General features: G+C 31.5%; 4 protein-coding genes across 4 annotated transcripts in view; 3 read left to right on the plus strand and 1 right to left on the minus strand.

The window, feature by feature from the left end:
* Positions 1 to 12: 12 nt before the first annotated feature.
* On the plus strand, positions 13 to 2326 carry LOC131843474 (GPI transamidase component PIG-T). The gene is made up of 3 exons (XM_059192138.1): positions 13 to 451; positions 534 to 1829; positions 2061 to 2326. The coding sequence occupies exons 1-3, from the start codon at positions 295 to 297 to the stop codon at positions 2279 to 2281; spliced, it is 1674 nt and encodes a 557-aa protein (XP_059048121.1). The 5' UTR covers positions 13 to 294; the 3' UTR covers positions 2282 to 2326.
* Positions 2327 to 3265: 939 nt separating this feature from the next.
* LOC131843486 (uncharacterized) lies at positions 3266 to 12697 on the plus strand. Its single transcript, XM_059192155.1, has 8 exons — positions 3266 to 3356; positions 3511 to 3628; positions 4213 to 4330; positions 4419 to 7132; positions 9293 to 9397; positions 11063 to 11240; positions 11704 to 11842; positions 11925 to 12697. Exons 1-8 carry the CDS (start codon positions 3340 to 3342, stop codon positions 12649 to 12651), a joined length of 4116 nt encoding a protein of 1371 aa, XP_059048138.1. The 5' UTR covers positions 3266 to 3339; the 3' UTR covers positions 12652 to 12697.
* Positions 12698 to 13317: 620 nt separating this feature from the next.
* LOC131843480 (ras-related GTP-binding protein C) lies at positions 13318 to 17782 on the minus strand. Its single transcript, XM_059192147.1, has 8 exons — positions 17558 to 17782; positions 17337 to 17479; positions 16224 to 16452; positions 15851 to 15946; positions 15277 to 15495; positions 14842 to 14984; positions 13961 to 14109; positions 13318 to 13603 (listed from the first exon to the last, which is right to left on the minus strand). Exons 1-8 carry the CDS (start codon positions 17558 to 17560, stop codon positions 13416 to 13418), a joined length of 1170 nt encoding a protein of 389 aa, XP_059048130.1. The 5' UTR covers positions 17561 to 17782; the 3' UTR covers positions 13318 to 13415.
* Positions 17783 to 17926: 144 nt separating this feature from the next.
* Positions 17927 to 19318, plus strand: part of LOC131843471 (phosphatidate phosphatase LPIN2) — a 32748-nt gene continuing 31356 nt past the window's right edge. Inside the window, exon 1 of the mRNA XM_059192123.1 lies at positions 17927 to 18082. The gene's annotated coding sequence lies outside the window, so the exon portion shown is untranslated. The remainder of the gene's footprint in view (positions 18083 to 19318) is intronic.

The raw sequence follows: 19318 nt of genomic DNA on the forward strand, positions 1-19318 counted from the left end.
TTGTCTGTTGTGATTACTGGTACAGGCTCCTACTCATAGCGGTTTACTGATTAAAATTGAAAATTGACATTGTAGTTCACGTTCATATTTTCTTATCAAATTAATTTACTAATTCAAAAGTTTCATTTTTATCTAATTTTTTTCATCATCCATATAGGATGCCAGATGCCATAAATTGGTAGATAGTGTTATATCTTATTTCTTCTACATGAACCCTTAAGAAGCGAGGAATATTCGGAACAGCTTATCCAGAGTGTATTTCTTTACGTTATAAGAATATATTACACCATACAAATGAAGACAATACACCAAATTATTTGGATATCTGTTTTATCCGTTTATTCTACTGTTCACGGAGATGATTTTAAAGAAGAAATGTTTATAAAACCTCTACCACCATCACATCTATATACTTATTTCCAATTTATAACTATTGTAAATCACAAATCATGTAAGTAACTGTTATAGCCAGTTAAACACTGTTTATTGTTATCGGAATACAAAATTCATAACAAATATTTATATTTTTTCAGCTGAACACTCTCACTTATCACCTAGGTCTCTAGGAGAAGTTATATCACGATTTCAGGTAGATGAATTGCATTTAACATTGACTGAGGGACAGTGGAGACATAATCAATGGGGATATCCAGTTATGGATGCTGCACCAGGAGCAGAACTTTATGCTTGGTTCTCTAAAGATGTCACAGATATTGACAACCAATGGAAGAAATTAAGCTCTACTTTGTCTGGCTTATTCTGTGCCTCTCTCAATTTCATTGATAGTTTCAACACGGTACTCCCTCAAATGGCACTGTGGCCTACAGGAGCTGTGAATCCAACTCTTAATATGACTTCACAACTTCGATATGCATCATTACCCAGAGAAATTGTATGCACTGAAAATTTAACACCATGGAAAAAGTTGTTACCTTGTGAATCAAGCCAGGGATTTTCATCACTATTGAACTCTAGAATGATACACAACACAAAATACCATTCAATAGGAGTTCATATTAGAAAAATTTGTGCCACTAAAGACTGTATTGATACTCATTTAGAAATAAAACAAACTGTTGCACTTGTTTATGATTATAAAATTATAAACAGTATGGACTGGTCATTTAGGAAATTATTTGGTCAAGGGTTGCCTGGAGGCTGTAGCCTCTCATCAGCTAGCACTATATATGTTGATGTGACAACTAATGTAACTAACTCATTTAAATTGACTCCACCACCTGATAGAACATTACAATCACAAAGAGGAGGAAGTGAAACCAAGTTTGCTGTGTATGACATTGTTGCCAATGGTGAAATGATAAATATAGGTGTTAAGTATGATGCTAAAAACAATAAGAATATGAGTGTTACTATACCACCTCCTATATATTTTAATAGATATGTTTTAGGTTATGGCAAGGAAGTAGGTGGTATTGTTACTGAATTAGTCAATAATTACTGGACACCTATAGATGTTGTTCTATTAGAAAATGCCCCTTGGTGGTTGCCAATACAGCTCAGCTCATTGAGAGTTAATGGAGAAGCTGATAGTGATCTAGTGATTGCACAATATTATTCCCCTGGGAGAAGTAGACAGAAACCATACCATTTGGAACTACTTATTAAACTGCCTCCACGAGCAACTACCACTATAACAATTGATTTTGAGTTTGTATTTTTAAAATGGCAAGAATATCCACCAGATGCAAACCATGGATTTTACATTGGATCAGCATTGATAACTGCAAATCTGCCAACAGCAAAGCAATATTCCAGTCTACCTATTACTGGCAGCACTTTTGATTCCATAATAAATGCATCAAAACCCTGTAAGTTAAATACCTTTACTAAAACATTATCTAACTCATATGATAATTTATTAAAAATTTAATTGTATGAATTAGAAAATTCTGATTAACTAATAAAGTTGAAATCTTTTCAAGCATCCTTTAATAATAATAATTGTTTTTGTAAAAGATTTTTAGTACATACATACATGTATACATTTTATTTAGTATATATAGTCAAAAAATGAAAAACACTGTTTAATCTTTTTTCAGGGTACACAGCTGTTTTAAGGACCAATGGTGCCATGGTCTCCTTGCCTACTCCAGATTTTAGTATGCCATATAATGTAATTTGCCTTGCTTGCACTGTTGTAGCATTAGCATTTGGGCCGCTTCATAATATATGTACCAAAGAATTAATATTAAAGCCAGTGGGGACACCAGTGTCTCTAACCCAGAAATTACTAAATTTGTTTAAGAGAAAAAAAGAATAAATAATTATGTTGGTTCTATTTATTCATATACTAGATTACAATAAATAAAAAAATATTTTTTTTTACTAAAAAGAATTGTTTAGATTTGTTACCTACCTTTTTTGAGTTTAACCAATAGCAAGACTCATATACAAAAATTAAATGACTTAAAGTATATCTCATTTATATTACAAGTTAGGGTTTTATGTGAATACGAAACAGCCATTAAAAGAGTATATTACGCATATAACAGCAGTCAGGATACAATTACGAAATCTATAATATCCACACATATGGTGCAGAACAATCCTTAGTCTATAATTAAGACTCATTCACGATTCAGATAGTTCAGGCACTTATCATTCCGTTTCGGAATGTTTTAGATAGAAAAGGAGAAGGATAGGATGTTTGATAAGGATTGTACCTCAAGACTAACAATTATATCCATTTTATAAGTTTATGGTAGTATTATACTTCAAAAATACAAGTCAAATAATAAATACTACTGTTCACTATTACTGGGGTAGAAGATTGGTAGTAATGGCACACGGTGACCTTATTGCTAGCAATGTGACCATGTCAAGTGGGTTTCCACGGAACTCATCGCAGTTAGTTCCTGATTGCTTCGTTTCGATGGGCTAACCTGACTTCATATTAATCCAATCATACTTTACTGGTGCCTCATCAGCATATACCTAACTATACATATAATATGAAATATTTAGGATATAAAAGTACGAACATAAACTCTTTATTTCAGCTATAAATATAACAGTCGAGGTCGCTTCATGAAGATTGTGTTAAATACTTTCAGTACGGAACCCTAAGGCGTGAAAAGTATAAGTAGAACTATACGTACCGTACCTACTTTACGTAGGGACGTAATTAGTTGGTTTGGTAACATACCTAGATTGTTTTGGAGTTTTAACTACAATGACTGTTCAAGTTTAGTTTTGACATACACCTCTGTTGTCACTTTGACGCAAATTATTTTGTGTGCTTTGATTTGTATGTAATAGTTTTTCTTTTATTGTATATTCTGATTTATTGAAGGAAGAGTGGTCCTACCATATGGTTATATGGAGTCAAAAGCCAGGTAAGAGAATAAAATCAATATTGATTTTACTCTTGATACTCGTGACTGTAAATCCACATAATTAAGTGATTATAAATAGTATAGGTAGGTATGTTAATTTAGTCTCACATACATTTGTAAAATTAATAGTACTTACCTACCTAATCGTTTTTAGGGACAAGAGTGGGCAATGTCTTTGTTGTATGAAAAGCAAAATCTCTACAGATTTTAAAAAAATACTGGATATTAAAGATGCCGGTCTGGTTATATATCTTTACGTACCACGTATAAATGTAAGTCCGTTATTGGAAATCATCGGTTTAGGTATAACATATACACTTCTATTCTATTTGTAAGTGTCGTATGAGGTAATTGAAAAGAAGAGAAATAATTTGTTCTAACAATTGTTTATTTTTATAGCATTAATTACATAATAGGCTAGGATAACTCATACAGCGCTATCTAGTCTAGAGCTTGTTTTATAGATAGGTACTAGGCAACTGTATCTATCTAAGTAATATCTTTAAGTAATTTTTTTGTAAATACATACAATACAAAATATAATAGAAAACACTCAGATTGATACAAACAATCATACTTATAAATGCAAACGTGCGAAGAATCGAATCCGCGAAAAAGTTGTTGAAAATAAAGGCGATGTCCTAAACCGTTAGACCACCGATTGTTAGTAGGAAATATATAACTACCAAAATCTCATTGCATGAAATTTAAATGTACCAGATGTCAGATTGTCCTTGACGCAGTTCCCACTAGAAACGATAAATTTTGATAGCATAGAAAGTGCTGTCGTTTGACTGCAATATATTTTCCTAGTTTTACTGCTTTATTGTAATAATTAGTAATATTTTTTTGCTAGACTAGACCAGATACCATCGCTCCGTGCAAATCTATTACAAGCTTGATAGAAGATGTTTTTATATTACACAACGTAAATAATATGGAAATAATATCTTCCGACGTATTGCCCGCAATTGGTGAGAAAACTACATTTTGAGCAACTTCTATATCATTGCTTTGCTATTTCATATTATGCACTAACTTAACTTATGTCACTTATTTCAGTTAGTATAAATATAGATTGCCCACGATGTAAATACATCAGGGACAAAGCACAAAGCTTACTACAAAATGTACACTGTATTGGTAAAAATGATATAATTGGTATTTGTGATCATTGTCGTTTAAAAGATTCATGTAGTCCTTGTAATGTGTGCAGTGATATTGTGGAAAAATTCAGGATTAGCACAACCCAAGAAGAGGAAAGGAAATACAGAGTGAAAATATGGTTGAATAAAGTCAAACAGTTATTAAAAGACTCTTTATTTGGTGAAAGATTAAAACATTTGAGTCATTCTTATTCCGATTTCGAAATTGACAGGATATATAAGGGTTCATCAATATTGACAAAAGAAAGACCCCTTGAAATCGAAAATTTAAATACTTATACACATAAATATTTATCTGCTGAAGAAATATCAACAGTGGATAAATTATACCGTATCCCTCAACATGAGAATACTGTAAAATTTAAAACTGAGAAGTCATATAAAAAAGAAATAACGTTTCTAGAGAGTAGTTCTGATTATATATATAACACCGATTTTAGTAGCGACGAAGACCTGCTATTACAAAATGTTTCGCTTTCGACTGTTGATAGTCCGTCCGATTCAGTTAAATTATGTAGAATGAAAGACGACACCAACAACGTACTAGAAATAAATGGGACAGACTATACGGAAATAATTCCTTCGTATAGTGCAAACAAACAAAGAACTATGAAAAATAACGAATTCGAATTACATAGCACTACTATTCCATTACAGCAGACTTTAAAATCTGGTAACAAAATTCCATTACAACACAACCTAAAAAATGATATCAAGGATATTACACTACAAAATCGTAGAATTTCAGATAAAATAGGAAATTCGTCAATGAAATTCCAAGATTATTATATTAAAAGAGACAAGATAAAACCAACAACGAAATATCCTACATCAATCAGGCAATATCTCTCACAAGATACTTTATTAACCTCTATGACAGATGTATCAGACATACTGAAAGAAGATTTTGATTTTATTTTTCCAAACGTTGTTGAAAGAAATATAAAAAGCCGAAGGCGACCAGTGAATTCTTCAGAGTTGATTAAAGAGATTAAAGATAAGTTAGACAGTAAGATAAAGAAGGAAGAACTAAAAAGGATTGCAAGAATTCGCAAAAGAAAGGACGAAAACCAGAGAAAGAAAATTATCAATAATGAAGAACAGAAACAAATTAAAGAGGAATTGGTAAATATAAACTTTAAATACGTAAAATCTAAATCGTCAAATGAATTAACTAAACTGTCTATAGAAGAAAGTGCGTATGAAAAATCTATATCAAAGAAAATAGCGAATAATATTAAAACTATCGTGTCAGATAAGGATTATATACCTGAAATCACCTTTTGTAAACAAACTGTCAAAGGTAGAAAACAGGATTTTCCTGAAATAGGTAAAGATTTAAAAGCTAGAGCTCTCTCAAGAAATATAAACGAGCCTAAGAAAGACAAATTAATAAATAAAATTGTTGACGATTTAGAAAGGTTTGGAGATAAACATCAGAATTACGGAAAAGTAGTAAATAATAAATTAAGGAAAGAACCACAAGAAAAAGTTAAAACTGCAAATAAGGAATTACATAGAGAACAAAAAAACAATAAACAGAAAGAAGTAACAGATGACTCAATTCAAAAACAAAATAATAAAAATGCTAAAAGGAGCGAAGTTACAGACAATGCAGTTGTTTTACAGAAAAAAAATACAGTAATTAAAGAAAAAGAACTAAATAATCCACGGAATTCACTGAAAAAGCTTACAGAAGTAGCAGGCGACTCAATTAAAAAACATAATGTTAAAAAAAGTGAAATAAAGAACAATAAAATAGTTTTACCAAAAAAAGATATAGTGATTAACGAAACAGAACTGAATAATCCGCCGAATTCATTGAAAAATTATAATGAAGTAATAGATGATTCAATTAAAATAGAAAAGATTGAAAATCTTAAAAGAAATAAAGATAATGAGAATGCAGTTATTTTACATAAAAAAGATACAGTGATCAAAGAAAAAGAGCTAAATAATGGTCAGGATTCACAAAAAATGCATAAAGAAGTAATAGATGATTCAAATCAACCAAACACAAAAACTGAGTATATTGAAGAAAAAGGCTATCCAATTGTTTCCCAGCAAAATAAACGAATAATTAAAGAAAAACTACAATTAAAAAATATTCCTGATAGTAAAATAGAAGAAAAATATGAAGATGATCCAATAAAAGTTAACAAGAAAATTGATAAACCAGCAACTAAGGAATTGGCTATAGATAAAATAAAGTGTAAGAGAATATCATCTGACAACCTAATATTAGATTTGGTGAAGCTAAAACAATCTGTCAAAAGAGATGAAGTACTAAAACCTATATCCAAATATCATATTTCACAACTACACATTAAACGCGGGCAAAATGATGCTCAGGAGAAACAGAGCATATATAGCTCAGACACAGACTTCGATGTTGAAAGTATTTTAAATAAAGAAAAAGAAGAAATAATGAACATTATAGTAGGCCAAAAAATTATTCAGTACAATCCACAAATTATTGATAAACCTAAAGAGGGTAATATAGCTCCAATTTTATTTAAATCTACATTGGAGGAGGAACCTATTTTAGAACAAACACTGCACAAAATAGAAAGCACAGATGAAACTGAGTCGAATATTTTAATGAGAGGAGTAAGTGTTAGTATTTTCTTATATTAATCTTTAACAATACATATTATAAGAGTCTAACGGCTCTTGTTGTTATCTGTTAAAATTATTTATGGACTATTTTGGTATATAAAACTCGTTAATATATAAAAATTACGTGTCACGTAGTCGTCCTACGTCGCAATATTATTTTATTCAAGAACCTTAGCCACAGCAACGGCCTGGTATGCTGGTATATAATAAAATTCTCAATAGAAAATAAAGTACTACTATATGGCCAATACGTCAGCAACAGCTCTTATAGCCACTCTTCGATTAATCACGAAGTCTCGTATATATTTATATAAAACCTCATTATTTGTAATAAGTTTATTATACAGAATAAATATTGTTAATAAATACACAATAATATAACTTATCACTGCTTAACTTCAAACAATTCTGATATTTATAAGACACATTCAAATTATTATAATAATTCCTGGTCTGTTAAAAAGTTACATTCATATGACAATAATAAAAAGTTTCATAGCTTTTAAAATTTAATAATTTCAGAATGCCTAATAAGACAAACGTCAGTTTGATTAATTTTCTGATGTTTTTTAGAGTAATTTATTTTGTTATATTTCTTTTAGAGCAGCTGGATTCTTGTATATTTAAATTTTGTATGAATTTATTCTAAAATAATATTATGCCAAAAAGTAAAAAAGCTGATACTGTAAGTTATTTAAAAGTATTTGTAGTATTACAAGGCACATATAAAATGCTACGGATGGGCCCCTAACCGAAACCGAAAATGGCTAATGGCAACATAAACCGCTGGGGCCAAAAGAAGAAAAAAAATTCTTACTAAAAATCTACATGATGTACCTACATATCTTCTTAAATTGATTAAACAATTTTTTTAGTTAAAATTTAGGAGGACCGGAAAGTAATGTCGTTTTATTAAGCTAAATACAAACACATACATTTTTAACGATTCTTTATTTTTAAGTAAGAATGTATTGTTCATCATTTAAAACACTTTTATAAATGGTTTTCTTGTTTATGCTTAAACTTTTTATGTTTAATTTCAATAACCTGTGTCCCTCTGGTTAGTAAATTTTCAACCCCTGATCTATAGAAATTAATCGGTTTTTCTACAAAATACGTATGGCATTTTGGATAACATCCAAATTTGTAAATGTTATGCTACTTAAAAAGTGTTGCAGTAATCTGAATCAATGGAAATCCAATGGTGGAACATCTGGAGATGAAGGTGGATGAGGCAGCACCTCCCACACTAATTCATTATTTTTTTCTATAGCTCGCCTTGCGCTTGTTTTGTTTGCACAGATTATGCGGGATCCAAACACCTGCTCTCCTCACTTTCCCAATCAGCTTCAAATGTTCCTGGACGGTCGACCAAGGTTGGTTCAGAGTTTTTGACAATTCCTCGATCGTCTGACTCGGATTTGCTTCCACTTCCGCCCTTAATACGTCGTTGTCCAACGTTGATGGTCTTCCTGATCGGCACGAGTCAAGTAGATCAAAATTACCCGATTTGAATTTGGAAAACCACCTTTGGCATTTACGAATGTCCAATGCATTAGGATAAACATCACAAATGTTTTTGGTGGCAACTGTTGCGTTACTTCCCTTGCGAAACTCGAAAAGCATGCAATGCCGGATGTGTACCTCTTCTGGTATTTGGTTGGCCATTTTACGTAAAATTACAAAAGAAATTGTAATTCAATTTTCTATAAGTGAAGATCTCTATATAATAACCTATATATAACTATATAACCTATAACCTCGCAATATCTTTGACACGCCTCTAAAAGAAACAATGAGCTGATAAATGACAATTAAGTACTGCCAGGCGCAGAAACGACATTACTTTCCGGTCCCCCTATATATTATGTAAGCAATAAATAGGTATTGCGTTCTAATGGAAACACTCTCAGCGGGACGCTTGGTATTTTCCCCGTTCATGCTCTGTCACCACTGTTAACGAGGATTATAAGTACTTTACGGTCTGTTTTGGAAAGTCGACCTGACCCGATTATCAAGATTGCATTGCACAGAAGTCAGAGCGGATCTCATAGTAAAATATTTCCGCATTGATCCTTTAAGTAAACTGGATGTATTCTTACTACATTCTTGTTTTTCGTAATTTCTATTGAGTTTTTTAATTAATTTCAGACGGACCAAGAGGCGCCTAAAGGCGTTATTAGGTATGCTTTGTCAGATCGCACTTTTATCGACAAAGGATGGACAATGCTACCAACTGAGAAAGTAGTACGCAAAGTAATAAAACAATACTGTTATTTAAAATTGTAATTGATTTCAACATAAAACAAAGTCGTTGTCGCTGTCTGTCCGTCCCTATAGTCGTATTTTTAATTAGACAAAGTCAACTGACGTTTACTGTGTTGTCAGTATTTGATGAAATAAAAATAGTGTTGTGACAAAGTGAATAATTGAAAAAACTCCTGAATTAATGGAATCGCCTCGATTGTTTAGTCTAGTGAATAGTTAGTGTTACGAACTGCCGATATCGGGTACGGGGTTCGAATTTTAGCCGTGCTTTATACATACCAACAAGTGACATTAATTATAAATCTGTCGGAAAAATAGACAATAATTTATCTTTGAAACAGTGTTTCGGTCCACGTTTCTCCAGAGACTTAAATTGTTCATTTTCTTTGTATTCTTTTAATACATTGTAGACCGAGGTCACACCAATTCCCAAAAATGTCAGCTGTTTTCGAAATACATTTTTTTTTTCGGGAGCCTCAATAGGTAATAGTGAAGCAGCTTTCTCCTAAAATACGTGTTTGTGACGTTTTGTATCATAAGTTTTTCGGTAACGCTTAAAGCAATCCGTGGTCTCTTCTTTCTTGGAGACAAGCTTTGGCTTGACATGCTTGGTTGAGGATCCATTTCCATCCATCCATGAGAAGGATACATTGGTACGAAACAATATAGCAAATATACAATATACCTAACTATTACCACAAACACAACAGAAGGAAAAACTTATCAAAAACAATAACAAAACAGTGTGAGCGCAAAAAAAACATTCGTGCTCTCAGACCAGAGGTTAGAAGCCGAATTACGAACAAAATGGCGACCGACGCTCGCGACGTTGATCGGTGTTTAACAGCGCGCTTTGTAATAAGCCGTCTAATAACTGATTGTAGTTACGTAACACTATTTTTTTTATTATATTATTAATTATAATAAATACGTAACACTAGTAACTTATATCAGAGCACTTTCATACAATTTTATTGTAAAATAGAAATAATATTATTTTGTAGTTTGAAATGATTAACTATTCACACTCATTGTTCATTCATGTGACCGAGAACTGAACGCATCACTATTACTTTAAATATGGCAACATTATTTTACAACATGACATTAGCTACTGTCAGTTAGCTTCGTCTAATTAAAAATACGACTATATATATACTTAAATCTTTAAAACTACACAACGGATTTTGAAGCGATTTTTTTTAAATAGATAGTGATTGAAGATTAGGTTTTATATAACACATGTACACCCGTGAGAAGCCGGGTCGAGTAGCTAGTACTTTATAAAATTCAGTAATGTCACAATTATAAAATATATTTAGAAGTATCTATATAAAGAAACACTGATGCATTCAGTAATACTAAGTATTTCTTATGTAACTGGAATGGCAAACAAACTGGCGGCCCACCTTAGACAAGCGATAGGAATATTTAGATACATTGTTTTGTAAATATATACATAACACCTAGGCCGGTACAAACAATCATACTCATGATTACAAATGTTTATACCGTGCGAAGAACCCGACCCGCGACCATTGCAAGTGAGAAAGTGTGTAAACCACCGAGACCGCTAGTTGAGATTGAGGTAGGCACGATAGTCTACCTCTAGTGACACATATTTATAAGTTCCTAATCATAATTTGATTGTAGATGAACGTGTACCGTATGAGGCCCGCGCATCCGGAGTTTGATTGGTTTGAGCATAATAAGAACAAACGGCTAATACAGTACGATACTGGTGAAAGGTTGGCAGAGTTCGACGATAACGGACGCGGGCGGTGGTACTACAGGAATGGCAGATTAGCATTAGATTATTACGATGCCGAAGGTTTATGTTTCTTATTTACTATAGAGGTCTAGTAGAGTAGATTCAATCTTTTTTTGTTGAAGTAGATGAAATGGCTATTCCGCTTGCGGGATCTATCTATCTGAAGAACGATATAATGAGTATTATATGGGATCTTCTCTATAGTTTTATCTCAATGTAGATATGAATTAAATCTATTTGACTGCCTACTGTTCTTTTAAAATGGTTATTTTTTTAGTTATAAGATAGCTTCTATCAGTCATCGTAATTCCGTCTATCATGTATCAATTTCGTTAAGACCCGTTTCCGCTGTTTAGTCATAAATAGATAACAAACTAACATATGCACAATATTAATATAGATTAAAAGGTATAAAATTACATCAATCGGAAACATAAACATTTTATTTTGTAACTGACGAAATTGGATCCTTTACACAAGAAGATATTTTAAATAAGTATGACATCTCTTTTAATCATAACAGAAATAAATGCGCAACAACGTTATGTGGTGTACAGTAGCGGAGAGCCAGACGAACGTGGTCGTTGTCATCCTATAACAATTTTAGCAACATTTGACTATCTTGGAAATGGTATAGTATTCGACCACGCGGGAAAAATACGGTAAAGTATATTAGAATATGTCACAATACAATCAAATTTATTAAAACTAGATATTTTATACTCTTAAGCATTTATCTTTTAGTCTTAAATATAACCAAACTGAAGGCGTGGTGCTAGACCGAAATATAGGCCCAGTGACTCACTGGAAATGGCACACTTTAAACGATCCACCAGTTTTACAACAAGTTATGATAGATACTCAAATGGCTCATAAAGATACTGGAATATTGAAACTCGCCGGACCCGCGGACGATAAAAGACGTCCAGATAACGAAGAGATGCTAGCTATTGAGTTTGATAATTTTATTAAAGAAAAAAGCAAGAAATTATCTCAAAAATTTAAACCCTTCCAAATAAAAATGAAAGCCTTAAAGATCAATGAACACTTTTCACTCAGAGTACTGGATCAAGCTACTGTCTATTTACTGTATAGAGACGGCTCCACGAACCTAAAAATAAATATCGGGATGGTTTTAGATCATCAAGAAATTGTAGACACAGATACAGCTGAAGTTGGAGAAGTATCAAATAATTTAGAGCGTCTACCAGCTCGCACAGACAGTCTAGCGGGTCTTCAAAAGAGTGTGGCGTATGCACAACGTGTCGAACGATCTCATATAGAACGAGATCGACGTCTTAGAGCGGCAGAGCCTTGTGCTAGCGCTGATCAGCTTACCGCTGCAATGTCCCGACCACTACGACCAACTTTTCGAACGGCATCATCGGATTCGAGATCCATTGGTGAATGTCTTTATAAACGTAGAAAACCTTCATGTACTGGTCTTTACTATGATACGCGTATTATCTAATTATTTTGTAACAATATTATATTAATAAATATTTTAGTTTTTAACCTTTAAATCAAAGGCTGTTATTCCAAATATTTAGATGCTATGCTTTCTTTTTTTAAAACTATTATGTCATATGACTTATAAAATATCTGATTACTTACTCAACTATGTTTTGAAAAGACAAACTATCTATCGGTATCTACTGTAGCTACGCAGACGATCCTTTTTATCACAAAAATATTTTTTTCGATACATTTTTGATCATATAGTTTAATATTGAAAATGCAAATGATTCCAATGAATAATAAAATTAATTTCACTGTAACTTCTGCTGAATTATCAGGACGAGCTAACTTACTACATCCTATCGTCTTCAACGGGTGCACCGCTAGTTTATAAAAAACTCCTTCTTCCAAAAAACCTTAATGTAAAATTATAATGAAATTAAAGATATGTTATAATTATGAAATTATAAGGTATACAATTCAGGGAGGCAAAATAATTTACTATGGACTGATGCTTATACCTTAGTAACAGCTTACTGATGCCATACTGGCGTTACAACTATCTACCAGATATTTGCCTTTCCTGTCACAAGAATAATTCCTAGTGCAAGTGTAAGATGCTTACCAAATAATAATTAAACTCAATAAAAACATAATTTATATTTTATTAATAAAAATTGTTAAATCTTTAAATGAAAATAACGTCGTCTTTATATAGGTACTAATCTTATAAGTATTTCGGATACATGACCATAATATAGAGTAAATACAAATATGCTATGGTAGTTGTATAACTTGCGAATGGTCTGACGTGCTCTCCGTGGAGTCAGCGGCGCCGTTGGGGATAGCCTCTGGGGTGCCTGATCTTGCTCGCACCATAGTAAGAGCATTCTGACATTTATTACGCAGCTCAAACACTTGAGTTATAGCATCGCGGAAGCACAAAAAATTGTAATCTATCACACCTGAAACAAAGAATAAACATAAGCGATTCGAACTTATTACAACAATTTTCAATGGTTTTTCTATACATTATTTTTTTATTGTTCGATAACAACTAATTGTTTGGTAATTGAAATCTGTAGTCAATTAGTTTGAGGTATGATGCATCTTTAATTTTAGGTAATCTGATTCTTAATCAATTGAGGCATTATGCTATCAGCGGCATGTTTTATGTTATGAGTGCCTTAATAAAGTAAATAACATATTTACTTTTATACTATTTGGTAATATTGACAAGATAAACATATTTTGTTAAAGAAACAACGAAATCTAATGGTATTTATAAATTAAAGACAATGTATAAATGCGGTAATGCTTACCTTGTTTTTGAAAATTTTCTTCTCTTAATATACAAACTAAGGCCAGGAATTTATTAACTTCTCGTAGGTATAAAACAGTGCCATTATTAAGTTTTATTAGACTTGAACTTTGATTATTAAATGTATTTACATCTGTTTCATCAACCATTCTGCAACAATACAATATATACAACTATTAGTATATTACATACTTAACATAAAAACTAAGTGGGAAGTAGTCAGTAATAGAGATTGCTATAGCCCCTGTGCTTGTATTGACTAATGTCAAATTATATCCACAAAGTAATCTCTAGAACCCATCCTGGTTAAGTCCTGGTGAATATTTGACAATCGGCTTAGTTATACCCGCAAGCGTATACATTTATAGCAGGTGTAGACACACCATTACTACATACAATACTAATACATTAAATCTGTTGGACAACAGTTTTAATGTATTTGGAATGACAAACAAGGTTCACTAGTTAATGGTACTTAATGGTAACCGGTAACCATCGCCATTATATACATGGCAGTACTATGGACCCTACAACCCAAAGCACCAAAATCTACTATTAAGCAAACTGATTGGTGACTGAGATAAGCAGTCTATCTTGGGTAAAATTTTAAACCATTCCATATTCATTGATCTATCCATGTGAGAATTGTTAAAATACTCATAGTTCCTGTAATATGATACAATTGGCATTGAGATGCCAATTGTATCATATTACAGGAACTAAAGTATCAACCCGCAAGCAGTTCTCCTGTAGAGATCATCATGCTTATTGCTGTATGATTTAAAAAGTTACAATAATAGCATCTGACACTGAGTTCGTGTTTGATCTTTAAAGTCCTTTTAAATTAAGGAATGCCGTTAGAGATTTTTAAAAGCAACATACCCATAGATACATGAAATGTCTATGACAACATCAATCATGTCACAGCACAGTTCATAACTTTGCATATCAACAGGCGAACTATCTGTTGCTATATAAATTTTTGATACTACATCAAAAAGGAATGCTTTCTCTATGCCTGAATTCTGAAAAAATCAAGAAAAAGTTTAAGGTAAGTAAGTAAGACAATAATGCTATGCATTAGTACAATATAATTACTATGCAAATATTTATTAAATTTACTTAAAAGCCTTGTAGTTTTGTAATTTACTACAATGACCCATACCCAAAGGTTGTGTATTGAAATTTGGGTTATACAAAATATATTTACATCACATTCTTGAAGGAAACTGTGACTAACAGGTGATGATCTCATTTTGGGATAACAGTTGTGAAGGAATTTTATTATTATATAACAACATTAGAAATAGAACTTACTGATATAAGAATATTAAGAAGATTTTCTAGTGTTGGTAATTGAGGAATCAATTTTTGAACAACTTTACTGAACGCTTCAAATATAGAATGATCATAAATTGATGTTAGATGAAATGATAAATGCACATGTTCTAAGCCAGCTTCTGCAAGATCCTCAGTAGCCCGATGATGAATATCTCTTTGTGATTCCATTTTGTAGTCATCATTTAATCCATCTACCTGCAAATATTGGACAAATAATGTATGGTGTGTAACAATTTGCAGTGGTAATTGTTAAACATACTGCCTCCCCTTACATAGGCAACATATTAGATTAGCAAATTTAACTCAATCAGTCATTTGTTCTGTCGAGGGACTAGATGACACATGCTTTTTATCAATTTAATAATATAAAAATGAAGACCATAATTATTTACACAAGGAGTAAAATTATGCTTAGTTAATTTGTGCATATAAAAAAATAGAATTAAAAGGAAAATAAGAAAAGTATTGTATTTGGTCTGATAGTGTAATATGTTATAATATGTACAATATCCATTAAAATTAATTTTAATATACAAAGATTAATACATACTTTGTGAATAAAAACTTCAAACTTAATGTTATTATTTACTCTGTATGCTTTAGTTACTGTGAGTTGTAGCTTCTCCAAAGCATCTTGGTAATCATCCTGAAAAAATAAAATAGTCCAATGTTACTTTAAGATAAATTCATGAAATATTTTTTTCTATCACAGCAAAGAATTATATAATATTATTAAATATAACAAATAAAAAAGAAACATCATTTTAAATTTGTCTCATTTGGATTTCTTTTGCTTAGTTCTTATCCTTAGTCCTTCTGGGCAAATAGTAACACATTTTTCTATGTCTGGCTCCAAATATATTCTACATTTAGTGTTATCACAGTTTCTAGAATTATGTTGTATTTTTTAAGACATTACTTACTTGTGCATCTATAACAAATACTAAAGCTCCACAGCCACCAAATATAGTATCAGAATCAAATGTTGGATCAAAGAAATCAATTTGTCCCGGAAAATCCCAAATTTGAAATTGTACAAAGCTGCTGTTGTTTATATCATCTTTGACTATTTTGTTGGTAGATTCTAAAAACAATGTTTCATTTGGTGACATCTTATGAAATACAACCTTTTGTATGGATGATTTACCAGACCTGAAATAATTACAATCTATTTTAGAAATGCCAATACATGCGGGGCTTTTATGGTAATTGTGGCTTAATGTGCTATGCCCATCCCACTATTGCCACATGACAGTTAAAACTTTTCACACTTTAAAGAAAAGACCCCATCTTTTTGTAAGGATGAATGTACTTACAAAGCAAGTAGTATATAGGGATTAATTATTATAATAATACACTATTTCATACCCCACAAACCTTTATTGTTAGACCTACAAAGAGAGTCACTACCAGTTTTTATATTTGTTTATCCATATTTAAAATATGAGAGTTCTTTTTATACATTTTTTTATATCTCTTCTGTCACTGGACTCTGCTATAATAAACAGCTCTACAAGCACCTCTATTATTTTTATTCATTATTACTTATATCTACAAAATCTGGTAAGATAGTTCACTGTTGGGAATTATATTCAGATAAATTATTATACAGAACTTTCTGTATAATAATTTATCTGAATATAATTCCCTAATCATACTTATGATTTTAACACATAAAAAAATATGGCCTTAAGACTAAATTGCTATACAAAGGTAGCTTAGGTTTGCCCATACCTACAAAAACAACATGCATTTTTTTCTACCTATGCCCTCTGGATGAGAGAGTCTTTCTATATAATTCTTAAACTAATAAAACAATTTAATTAATTCTTATATTATTAGAACATAAGTAGCATATTATGATTTTATAATTACTTTACTATGGCCACTACTAAATCAAAACTTGATAATAATTATATTAATTGATAATGGTGTGTTGTATCATCCTCAATATTTTCTTTAACTGTGACATCCTTTCATCTCCTTAGTTGATTAATAAGTATCCAGATTATTACATATTGCACTGTATTAAATACCTTCTTAGTCCCATTAACAGAATCCGTGGTTTATGATCTTCTTGCAATGACGTATTATCGCCCTCCCCGTTCTGTTCAAATGGTCCATAGCTAAAATCCTTGGGGAATGAAGCCCCGTAACAACTGGGTTCGTCTTGGTAACTCTGAATGATTTAAAATATATATTTAAATATAAATAACATGGCATTAAAGTAGATAATAAAAAGAAAACAATTGCTTACCATATTAAGTTATTACTGAGAACAAAGTGTAGATAGATATGATCAGTGTTCACAGCATTATTACTTTGAAAAATAATTGATTGCATTACACATTTCTTTTTAACAATTCAGTAATCTATGAAAATAATAAGAAACCATTGAACAATAAAATGTCACTATTTATATGAATTGTGAAAAACAAAATAATAAGGGTATATTTGTACGACTACAATTTCTACAAAGAGTGCTCTATGTATAGTAATGTAATGTAACTTTGACTTTATTGTACGGTCAAATGTCATTAGCAATTTAAGAACTGATAGAATGACAGCATTTTGACATTATATTCTTTCTACTACTGTCATTTCTCCATAGATTGCAATCTCTGAAGTCTGAGCTTCTTATAAAATTTTAATATTTGTACCATCGATTTTGTTCTTAATTTCTTTATAACAATGTTATTAAGTAAATTATCTTGAGAAATTGTTTTATTTAAAATTGTGTAGTGATATACATATAGCTGACAAAAAACTTCTTTCAGATGCTGTAAGTAAACATATTTTTGGTTGTGCTTTGTTTGATTTCATTTGATAATGTGTTAGTCCTGATTATTTGTATACTTGGCTAGTTCTTAAGTTTTTTCGTTAGGATAATTATGGAATAGTGCACCCGTTAGTCCTAGAAATATACGTTAGCGTGGTACCAGTAGAGGATGAAGTCAGCTCAGTTTGCTCAACTAGGCGAATTCACCAGAAATTACCGTGGGCACTACTGAAAGGAGGACAGCGTGGAGATCAACGTGCAACCCTGAATGTACCTAAATATCATGCTAGTAATCACCTTCCCCCATGTTGTCAGAGGTTCTTCATATTAAGTACTATAGCATTTTTTTTTTTATTTTGTGATACTATCAGGAAAGTTATTGACTAAACTACAAAATTTGGGTATAATGCAAGAGATTTGAAAGAAATTTCAACCTAACTCTTAAATGTGAAGTAATTAATATTCCTTATAGGCAAGTTTCATAATCTAAATTAATTTATGATTTATTTGATAATAATATATTTTAGGTATTATATATTTGTTTCAATAATTATGGATTTGGAAATATACAGATCTCATAAAAATTTTAATTGGAATTTCAAGGCATGGTCTGATCTATTTTAATAAAACATAATAATAAGTAATCTGACCATTGACTTTAAGGAGATTGGTGTATGCAATTTATTCTATAAGAATCTTAATGTGCTCAACCTACTATATCTGTCTTCAATTCCTACCATTTTTAGACATGCTTGATAGGTTATGCTTGATGTTTATCGATGTTGATTGTATATTTTTTACAGAATTCTTTCTATGTGGAAGAATTCTACATTGATTTATTTTTCTTGTTATGTAGCCCCCTTGGGTAAAAGTTTCTCCATCTACTACCAACCCTTTCTATCCATGGCAGCCATTCTTTTCCCGCATTATTCTTTATATTATCAGCCCAAATTTTTTCTGCTGTCTTACTCTCCTTTTGCCAGTTGGCACAGCCATTTTGTTGTTAAAATAGTCCATCTTTGTATCATGCTAATTGCCTTGCCTTTTAAAACAGTAATGAATCTGCCATTTCTGTTTTAAACTGGAGAACATCTGTCAATTTGGTTGTCATTCGGATGTGTGTATTTCGGGTTTACTGTGTTCTTCTAAGTTTCAAAATAATTGCATGTTGACAAGATAAAATTTTGTTTTTTGCTTTTTCTGTGTAGACCCATGTCTGGCTGGCATAAGTTAGAATTG

This window comes from Achroia grisella, unplaced genomic scaffold (genome assembly GCF_030625045.1).
Source record: "Achroia grisella isolate CSIRO2021 unplaced genomic scaffold, CSIRO_AGI_Agris_v1 utg308, whole genome shotgun sequence".
Taxonomy (NCBI): Eukaryota; Metazoa; Arthropoda; class Insecta; order Lepidoptera; family Pyralidae; genus Achroia; species Achroia grisella.

Excerpts from the sequence above, each read along its gene's own strand:
- LOC131843486 (XM_059192155.1), top strand. Across the intron at positions 9,398-11,062 it reads CTGAGAAAGTAGTACGCAAA|ATGAACGTGTACCGTATGAG; the intron begins GTAATAAAACAA and ends ATTTGATTGTAG. Across the intron at positions 11,843-11,924 it reads GACCACGCGGGAAAAATACG|TCTTAAATATAACCAAACTG; the intron begins GTAAAGTATATT and ends TTTATCTTTTAG.
- LOC131843480 (XM_059192147.1), bottom strand. Across the intron at positions 14,110-14,841 it reads GACATTTCATGTATCTATGG|AATGGTTGATGAAACAGATG; the intron begins GTATGTTGCTTT and ends GTATTGTTGCAG. Across the intron at positions 13,604-13,960 it reads AGAAAATTTTCAAAAACAAG|GTGTGATAGATTACAATTTT; the intron begins GTAAGCATTACC and ends TCTTTGTTTCAG.
- LOC131843474 (XM_059192138.1), top strand. The coding sequence starts at position 295 with ATGAAGACAATACACCAAATTATTTGGATATCTGTTTTATCCGTTTAT. Across the intron at positions 452-533 it reads TATTGTAAATCACAAATCAT|CTGAACACTCTCACTTATCA; the intron begins GTAAGTAACTGT and ends ATATTTTTTCAG. Across the intron at positions 1,830-2,060 it reads AATAAATGCATCAAAACCCT|GGTACACAGCTGTTTTAAGG; the intron begins GTAAGTTAAATA and ends ATCTTTTTTCAG.